The sequence below is a fragment of the Cyprinodon variegatus genome, unplaced genomic scaffold (assembly GCF_000732505.1).
Source record: "Cyprinodon variegatus isolate N-32 unplaced genomic scaffold, C_variegatus-1.0 Scaffold1100, whole genome shotgun sequence".
NCBI classification, from domain to species: Eukaryota; Metazoa; Chordata; class Actinopteri; order Cyprinodontiformes; family Cyprinodontidae; genus Cyprinodon; species Cyprinodon variegatus.
Window position 1 is genome coordinate 48,250 of NW_015151553.1, and position 10,629 is coordinate 58,878.

Consider the following 10,629-nt stretch of genomic DNA (forward strand, 5'->3'; position numbering starts at 1 on the left):
AAAAAATTTTTTTTTTTTTTTTTTTTTTTTTTTGCATTTTTCTCAAATTGTTTTATTTTCAATTTTCTGTTATGTATTATGTCAACTTCATTTTTTTTTTAGATTTTATATTGTCATAATGTTTCTTTTTTCAAAAAACGAAATAATTTAACACAACTGATCATTTCTTCTTCTTTTTTTTTTCAAATAATGTTTTAGTTTTTTTATTAACTGTTTTTTTATATTCCCCCCTGCAATTTATTTTTACTAATTGGAATGTGTTTAAATCCACGTTAACATTAATTCAACATACTGTAGTAAACAGATAAATGGAGGCAGAAGATGTCTTTCAGTCATCAATGCACACATTCAGCGACACACAGGAGAACTTTTAAGCTGGGCACCGTTTCATTCACAACACCTGTCCCATCAACCAGGAATCAGAAATACTTTAATAATCCCAGGGAGATATTACTTTAGTTACATTACTCCATCTGTAATTTACCATAGGACCAGTTTGATATAACACCGTTTCATACTATATATATAATTGGGGGGTCCCCGTTCCATCTCACCATCAGTTTAGAAAATGTTCAAGACCCCTGGTTTAGAGGAAAGCCTGCCCCAGGAGAAAAAAGAACTTAATCTAGGAAAACAGCGGCAATTAGAAGCTCTGTTTCTGTCTGAATGAATCATTTCATACGAACCCCGCCACCAGGATCCTGGGAATTTCCGAAGCAAACGCCTCAGCCATCTCTCTGCTCCCCACATTGGCGATGCAGTGCAGAGCCAGGTTCATGAAGGTGGGATTGCGGCTCGCCAGGTCATTCTTAATGGCATTGTTGATCAAACGGATGAGGTCACTGTTGGAGTTCACCAGCACTGAGATGAACAAGTAGCCCTGAAAGAAACAAGAATAAGCGCCACATGATGGAAAAACCGGAATAAGTGAAAACATCAGAAAAACTACTGTTGTTTGATAGTTTGATCTAACTATGTGATCTTAATTGTTTAATCTTAAATTAAAAGGAATTGGCTTAGCATGATATATTTAGTTTATTCCCACACGGACAGCGCCTTATTTGGAGCCAACAGTCCAACAAAGATGGGCGCTTCTATGGAGGAACTAGCTGTTTACACGTTAGCCTTCAGCTAACCGTCCTGAGCTCTGTTTCTTAACACCATTTAAACCCCGTCGACACGAAGGGAAAACGTAGATTTTACTCTGCGGTTTGGCCTCTCATTTACATGAAAACCTTGTTTTTAATCACAGAAAACGATTATTTCTAAAACCTCCGGCCAAAGTGGAGATTTCTGATAACGGCGGTTATGGGCTGCAGTTTCCACAAGGATAAACGGCTTTTTAGCTTCTTAAACGTCACATTATGCGCCATAAAATCCTTAACGTCATGTGAGCGCCTGATGTTTACTGTTTTTATGGCACTCAACAGTGTATTTATGCGGGTTGATGTAAATGACAAGTTTTATGTAAAACAATGTTGTGTTCAGGATGTTATTATTGAAAACGGAGGAGGGAAAATATTTCTTTCTCTAAATACCTGGCTATGTTTAAATATGGTGTTACACATCACGCTAGCACGATGTATCGCCTCCTAGTGCTGATCCACAGTACTACTGCTCTCAAGAAGTAAAGAAGCAAACCAACATGTATGGGAGAATTATCCTGCCATAATGCAAGAGCACATAATTTCAATTTGAGAAAAGAATTTCATCTTCTTGCACTCAAAACTTATAATGCTCACACTCAAAACATGTGCTCTCCCTCAAATATTTTCTCTTCTCTCTTTGTTTCTTCTCTCAGATTTAATGCTTCTTGCACAGATATTTTCTCCTCTCGCTTGCCTCCTTCTCTTCGCGCACAAACCGCGCTCTGCACGAGTCTCAGATACGCTTGCAAACCCGTAGGCTCTGCTTGCGGATTTTTTTTGCTCTCTCTCAGATTGCAGTTGGATCGTCGCCTAGCAACCTTTCCAGCCAATAGAAAGGACAGCCTCGGAAAGGGTGCACTTGTTTAACCCTACTGAGTGTGCCTGTGCTACTACGCCACATATAAGAGCGTCAGCTGAAACTGCTACAGTATTTACAGTAGTTTTGTGGCTCGATTCAGCAAAGTTCAGTTCTTATGGATAACCCAAAAATAATTTTAAACAATTAGTGGTTTGTTATGTACAAAAGCAAAGAGTCGACATATTAAATTATGATCTTGATGTTACGCCCATAACATCGAGAGAGTCAGGTGAAGAAGGCAGCCTTAGGTGAATGCACTTTTGTCTAATCAGGGCTTACGGACACAGGAAACAACGACAGACGTTGAGGTTCCTCGCACTGCTCAGCAGAATAATCACTGGAAATCGCGTGGCTCGGTAGGGAAGCTAGTATTTTTATGAATGTCTAAAATTTTATGATTACGGTGTCTGACTGTAACCTAGCAACAACTAGGTTTTCAACCATTTTGGCTAAAATAAAATTGCAATTATTTTTAACCAGTGTTGCGGTGGCGATTTTATTGATTGTCTCCCTTCTTTTTGGTGGCTAACCCCCTTTAAGTGTACTGCCACCTAAAAGCCTGGAGGAAGAATTTTAGTGTCTTGCTCTTGTTAAATGTATACCGAGGTCAAATTCAGCGGCTGCGTCCTTCGAAGGCCAGATTTGTCAGCCGATTATGTCACAGCGCGGCACCAAGGTCTATTCGGACTGTAAGATTCCTGGTTATGCTGCAGACTAATGCAGCCTTCTTTGGACGGGTCCGATGTATCCTCCATAGCCTTCGGTATCCCATGATTAATTTCGAGTCCAAGCAAGCCAGCTGCTCCGTGCTCAGAGTAAAAAGTAAAATGATGCCAAACAGTGGCAAATATTGGAAATGCAGTTTAAAATTTTTCAAGTAAGTGAACAGTTCATTCTGAAATAATGAAAATATGTGAGTCAGATATGTGGCGGGTTTGGTTTATGGAAAGGTTTTATCTGTTCCTGTGCAAATGGGTTTGGCGGACATATAAACTCAGATTATAATATCTCTACAGTGTGAGGATTAAACCCCTGCAAATGTAATTAGCACACAGAACAACAGTGAGAAGTTAAGCGTCCATTCTTTGCTCGTTTTTTGTCTCAACAGGCAACAGATCATACGGGCGGTGAAAGAAGGTTAAAACTGTTTGAATCCATAGCTGAACTCCTCCAGCCTCCTTATTTTCAGGGGATGCAGCGGCTGAAATCGAAAACACCCATGATGTGACTAAAACTGAATTCCTCCAAACTCAGAATCCAATTTTGCATCCGATCAGACAGAAAATCGTGTCAGACAGCGCTCATCTAGAGTCAATAAGGATGATCACACCAAACACGATCTTCTGCAGGGGGGGACTTACCACCGATACCAATAGACCCTCTTTTTTAGTCGGATTATGCTGATATTCAGCAGCACTTTAAGGCCAATTTATGCTTCTGAGACATAGCCTCTGCAACCGTCAAATCTGTCTCTCTGGTGCTGCAACCATCGTCGCCCACCTAAAAAAAATCATAACTACGCGTCAATGGTCGCAAACCCATGCAGACCTCAAGCGGAAGTGCGCAGTCTAAAAGCAGCTGTGATTGGTCCTTGGTATGCGTTTCTGGCTGTCTGTGTGGACGTCTTTCTCGATTCGGTGCCGGGGAGCGGCATTTTTAAAAACCGAGGAACATGTACAATGGACAACTATGACGAAAGGTTAATCGAGGAGGTTCGCTACATTGACTCCACAACACTCCCACCGGCGCCGCCGAAGTTCTCGTGACCATCCACTGAAGTTTCCGCAAGTTCTCCAATAGGCTCCCCCTTGCGCTTTGGCTATGTTTATCTGTTTATTTTTGTTTACTCTTGACTATTAAGTTATTTTTATACACATTTGTGTGACCATTTTCTTTGTAATTTTTTGCTGCTGTAACACCAGAATTTAATGTTGAATTGAAAAAAAACTTACTGGATGGGAAGCGAAACATCTTCACACTTGGAAACCAAGTCCGGTGAAATGTTTTTAACTTTTCTGGAATGACAATAAAGGCATTTTCTATTCTATTCTATTCTATTCTATTCTATTCTATTCTAATTTCATGGGTCTGACAGGTAGAGAAACGCTGTTACAAAGTAAAACACATTCTCTTTGGGGGAAAATACAAAATAAGATCTGTTAATCGCACGGAAGACAGGTTTGGCTGACAGACTGGTGCAAAACAATTAAACATGGGGAAAAAAAAAACTCACGATTTGTTTCTCGGTGTATTTGTTGGAGCTCAGCAGGTTGACGGCCTCCATGTGTCCAAAATCGATATCATGGCCCAGAAGGAAGATGAAGAGCAGCTTGCAGACATATTTCTTTTTACTGTATCCATCCAGAGCCTTGTCTCCTAGCAACACACAGTGAACATACCAGCAAAGATGACATTAATGGAAGCTCAATGCCCTCAGAGAGGCGAGGATTATATCTGTGCCTTAACATTTACATTTTCAATAAACAATAAACCTCCAACCTTAAATGATAAAACGATCAGAGCCTCAGCACACAGCTCGCCTAATAGTGAAACAGGCTTCTTTCCTTTTAAACAACAGCAGCAAGAAAACCAGCAGTTTGCATTAAGCTGCTGTAGACTCAAACTATTTCAGGAAGCTGGGTATTTTTGTTTAGAAACAAAAAACAAAAATGTTTGCACTGAACGGATATGAATGCTGACTTTATTAGTTAAAATGGTTTTATTGTAAGCCTGCAACTATCGATTTAATAATCAATTAATCAACTGATTCTTTTATTGATTCATAATTTTATCAAAAGGGAAATATTTTCTGTAAATTTACATTTATAATCAAATAAATGTTTGGAATTTAGGAGAAAAAACTTTATGGTGCATTTTATTTGAACTGTAAATGGCAAAAAGAAGTAACAAAAAATTAAAATACAATACATATATTTATAAAAGCACAATACAAAATAAAAAGTAAATAATATGTTCGATCTTTATCAGTTTCTTTCTATATTTTATATAGTATAAGAGTGATATTTTCTTTGAAACTAATTTTAGAAAAAGAAACAGAAAAACAAGTAGGTCAGTGTATCTTTTAGTAATTTGATTGAATGTTTAGAAAAGGATTAAGAAAAATAAAACAAACATGTGGCTTTTGGATTTTTGTTTTAAAATAAAATAAAATAAAAGCAAAACATTTTTTTTCTCTTAAAAAAGGAATGAGCAAAAGTAATATGGGTACATTTCAATCACCAAAAAACGAAATTACATGAAAAAAAAAAAAACTGCCAAAAAAAATCTTTTTCTTCTTTTTTTTCAGAGAATGGATTTTGTCCTTTGATAATAGAACTAAATGTTATGCAAATTTTAAAAAAGGAAAAGTAAATAAAATTTCATCAGACTCTGTTATGATTATAGAAATGGAAAAACAACATCCACAGAAATCTCAGTACAGATGTAAGAAGTAGGTAATGAGAAGAAAGGTTACGATTTTTGAATCAAAGTTGATTAAATGGTCTGAATTTGTGCAGCAATTTATCAAGACTGAGGAATCCAAACATCTTCACACATTAACCTCGTCAACTCACAAGCCGATGATGGTTCTGATCATATCCACTGTAAGTTCATAACTATTACACATGGTACTGTTTAATTTACTAACCCGTGGCACAAAAGCTCGTCTTTGCTCTGTTATTTAAATGTTGTTGTAGAGCATTCTCTTCAGCGCTTGGTGTAAATTTCAGTTTTCAAACATATGCGCAAATGTAACTTTGCTGCGATTACGCGCTGTTATGAGTATTGTGCATTTATGCTATATTCTGACTGGATGATCTGATTGGATTAGATCTATAAAGATCTGAATTTTTGTTGCAAACATTTTTTTCCTCTCTCACTAATATCTGAATCCTGTCAGGTTCTGGTGCTCTTGTGAAAAAAGTGACCAAATGCTGTTGATAGAAAAGTTTCTGTTTTATAGTAATATCAGTTTTTGTTGATCAACTTAAAAAAAGGAACACAGTTTTCTAAATTACTCTTACTACTATGGAGAAGTAGGGCCAGGCTATTAGGGCTAAGCTAGAGATTTTTTTATTTTTATTTCGAGAATTAAGTCTTAAATTTACAAGAATAAAGTCGCAATGAGAATAGTCATAAAATTAAGAGAATAAAGTCGCAAAATTAAGAGAATAAAGTCGCAAAATTAAGAGAATAAAGTCGCAAAATTAAGAGGATAAAGTCGTAAAATTACAAGAATAAAATTGTAAAATTACAAGAATAAAGTCAAAAAATTACAAGAATAAAGTCAAAAAATTACAAGAATAGTCGCAAAGACAATAGCCATAAAATTACAAGAATTAAAAAATCTCTAGCATGGCCCTTATACTCCGTCATACTCTCACTCCTTTTTGACACAGAAAAAAAAAACAATAACTTGTATTTTAATGAACATTTATGTGTTTCAACTAGCTTTTTTTCTAAAAAAAAAAAAAAAAAAAAAAATCAAAAAACCAAATGACCAAAACATGCACAGACCTACAGATTGTTATTAGCTTGTTTATTCATTATTCATTTTGGTTCAATAAACTAAAAACATTTTAAAAAACGACCTCATGTACTTTGTTTTTGATAAATGGCTTCAGAGGACCTGCCTGAATGCTCTCTGTCCTGAAGCCTGCGCTGCAAAGGCTTCCTGCAGCTGCTAACCTACCTTTAAATTTGGAGCGGATGTTGGCTAGCTCTTTGTTTATCCTCTTCACTTCTGCCTCCTTACTTTTACCTGCAAACAGGATAAAAGGATTAAAAACATTGTTAGCATAGAAGAAACAAATCAAACTGTCTGGGTTCTCTCTGGTTGTTAGTCCGGGTTCTGGGTCCATCCCCATTCCTAAGGGGTGGAACCATTCTTCCGGTTCAATTTGCATGTTTTCTAAGCCAAAACAAGGATTTGTTTTTGGTGCACTCTATAAAGCCTAAAACTCAACGCTATTTCTGACATTTTGAATTGAAAAAGCTTCCTGAATGGGAAGCAAAACGTCTTAAAACTTGGAAACAAAGTCCAGTGGATTGTTTTTTTTAACTTTTTTGGAACAATCTCAGACATTATAGGAAAATAGAAACTATTTTCTTAGATACAAATCAAAAGTCTTTCTTTAAAGACTGCCAACACCCCGTTTTAATATTTAATGATGGATCACATCATTAAAGGCCTTTAGGAATAGATGAATAATTTAGCTTCAAACCACAGCTGCTCCAGTATGCTGAATATCAATATGTGGAATGCCAGTGGATGGATTATTTAGGAGGCTTTAATATCTTATACGCCTCATTGCTTAAATATAAAACATGAACCCATTTGATTCGAAGTTTACTTTCATTCATTCAGACTTTTTATTCAAATTTACCAAGATCCTAAAGCTCAGAGAGGCTGGAGAATTAGAGCAAAAGAAATGAGAAAAATTATGATAGCGACCGAGTCGACCTGTGTCTGAGCAGCCAGGTCGCATTCATCTGACCTGAACGCCATTAATAGCCGACATAGGCCACTATTCTGGCTTCCCGCAGAAAAACAACAACCATGACAGACGATGATGCGAATAGCAGTATTTATGTTCTAACATCTTGAAAAAATTGTGTTTCTATGGTTGGGAAAGATCGCTAGATATGCTCCGGCACTGCCATTTATGTTTATTTCCATAAACACAGAGCACGCTGGCCTGTGATGTTGTTGCGTCCTCTACCGCGCCTGCTGGACACCTGCATTGTATGACTGCCGTTCACAAAAAAGATCACATACAATTCGCATATATTTGGAAATGTGAACAGCAACGCAAAAAAAATTGGATTTCCCCCCAAAAAAATTTGAATTGAGCATCAAGGCCTGCAGTGCGAATGTAGCCTAAGTGAGTCCATCAGACACGGCAGACACTGGAAGATGAGCACATCAAGCTACACATGTAGAAGGAGAACTGTTTAAGTTGTAGATGACCTTTGGGAAAAAATTAATTTTCATGTGAAAATATTTTGATTTCAGGAGCGAGCTACTCAGACAGCAGGGAACGTGGAACCAAAATCAATTAACTCTGTCTGTACCTGTTATCAGTCAAATTCCAGTGGTTCAATCAACATTCATTAAGTGATCGTTATGTTATGACCCTGACACAGCTCGAATATTTAGACCAGCGTACGTCTGGCAAGTTAAGTTATGGGTGCGCTTCTATAAGTTATGATGAACATGCTGAAACAAGCTGACACACATTGACATAGGCGAGTACGTCGAGACGTATGCCAGCATATGCTATACTTGGCCATAAGTTACAGGTCTGATCGTTGACATACGTTCAGTGTAAGTTACTCATAAGTCATGGTGTCTAGCTTATCCCAAACCTATGAGTAACTTATGAATAACTTATCAAGAACTCCGACGCATATCAACGTATCTGACGTGTTCCAGACGACCTCTGAACATGTTTCTAAATAATAGCTCCTGGTTAAAGTCGCAGGGAAGCGGCCGTTCCAACCCGTTGCATTTCTGAATTCTCCCGAGTGGAGCACGACTTTACACGAGTGAATAAAGTGATTGCGATTGGTCGTTTATCAAGGGGGCGGAATTGTTGTGGCGGAAGGTTCGCAAGCAATTTTGGTTGTGGCCGATTTGTCTGAAGCATCTTGCTAACCAGTTAGCATCTTAGCGCTAGTAGGTTTCCAATGGGAAATTCCATTGGGACCAAGTAGCACTAAATTGGTGACTTAGAAACGACACTGTCAAGAACGCTATGGACAGCGTAAACATGCAAGAGGAGGAGAGTTTAGTGTCGGAGGTCGTGGATGAGTCTCCTCCGTCATCCATTTTTTATTTAGAGGAGGAAAGCGGGGATTAAGTTGTTGTGGAAGAGGACGGCAGGGCGGCAGAAGCTTGGTTTGGTGTAGAAGGCTTACAGCCGTACATGTTTGAGCCCTTGCCTCGCAACGCTGCCAGTTCTGTTAGCTCTACGCCTGCTGAAGACACAGACCTCCATCCCCGTGAACACTGGGACGGAACTCAATGGGAAAGGAAATTATTCTTATTTCTTATTTCAACCGTTGCGTATATTAGCTGCGACTTATGAATCAAGATGTTATGACTGAAAACATTTGATTGACAGATGCCCGTTGATATATGATTGGCTGAATTCAGGTGTTCAGGCTGACGTATAACTAGCTGGCCTGTATAAGATAACAGAAAAAAAACACAGATTTTAAGACAGGATTTTTTTTTAAATAGAAATGCTCTAAATTTTGGGACAATATCATCTGATAAAGAGTACATTTATATAAATGTTTAAGCCAGAATGATTTGACATTTAAATATGACTTCCCTACAACTTATAACAAAAAATAACAAAAGTACTTCTACAAGATATTCCTGGAAAACATTTACAGACTGAACAAAACTCTTTATTTTGCTACAACATAGCCTTAATGTATTAATGCTGATACAGGGCACTTACATTTTTTTACTAGATTATTAACTTCTTATCTTATTAATTAGCTTTTTATCTTTTTTTTTTACTTTTTCACTTCTTTTCAACTTAATTTACAGTAGGTAATAAATCATTCAAGGGCTCATATAATTGGTCAAATGCAAAAATAACATGTAAAGCCATGTAGAAGTGTCTTTGCTGAAAGGCTGGATATAAAGAGTGTGTTTCTAAACCTTCCTGAAGGATGGGGCGACTCCATTTGTGATCAAAAACATTAACTTGTCCTACATATAAAGGGTTAAATGAAGTAAAAGAGATATTCTGTCCTTTTCAGTTCAGTTTTATTTACCGATATCTGTGCTCTGTAACCAGGAGGACTTTAATCTACAAGTAGATTCTGTTATTTTCAATTACTATTATTAAAAAACATCACTTCCTTTACTATAAACAACATTGTTTTGTTGTTTAGAAGAGTCTTTAAAGAAGAGCGGTGATTTTCTAAATCCGGAATCAGAGTCAGACCTTCACAACAATCACCATAACTTCTCTGTTGTGAAACCAAACAAAGGATGTGTTGATAAAACAGGAACACCTTGGTTTAGGTTTGGGAAACAGCTCAGGATCTAAAGCTTAAAGAACGTCTGGAAAACCCACCATCAGGGATAATTAGCAGGCTTTAACCACTGATCTCTATTTATTCACTGGATTGCTGATTGCCCCAAAAACATGAAGCCACTGTCTACCATGCTGGTTCTCCCCACTCCCACACACATTCAAAATGCCTACACCTGTAGCATTTGGCTGCAAAAACAAGCAGTTTTCCGGCTGTGGGAAGATGTTCCACAACATAAACTAACCGGGAAAATCCACATATACACCGATGTATCCTATAGCATGTAGCGTAACATTACACTGGAAAAAATGGAAATCTAGATAAGTATTTTTTTGTTAAAATAAGTGCATTTGTTCCTGAATTGAGGAGGTAAAAGAGACGTTTTGCCAATTGAACAAGACAATTTACATTTAAAATAAGAAAAAACAATTTCAGTGTCTCATTTCAAGTGCATGTTTTCTAATCATCTTATTTTAAGAGTAAAAATTCTCATTCACTTGGCAAACTATCTTATTTGCTTACTCAAATTAATGTTAAATACACTTAATTTACTTAATTCTGGAT

General features: G+C 37.2%; 1 protein-coding gene across 1 annotated transcript in view; it reads right to left on the minus strand.

Moving 5' to 3' along the window:
* The window catches only part of LOC107101473 (AP-2 complex subunit alpha-2-like), a 45,557-nt gene that overhangs the window by 33,269 nt on the left and 1,659 nt on the right, over positions 1-10,629 (minus strand). The window contains exons 2-4 of the mRNA XM_015400411.1: positions 6,701-6,769; positions 4,241-4,383; positions 683-880 (exon numbers count right to left, since the gene is read on the minus strand). Coding sequence (XP_015255897.1) covers positions 683-880; positions 4,241-4,383; positions 6,701-6,769 — 410 coding nt within the window. The remainder of the gene's footprint in view (positions 1-682; positions 881-4,240; positions 4,384-6,700; positions 6,770-10,629) is intronic.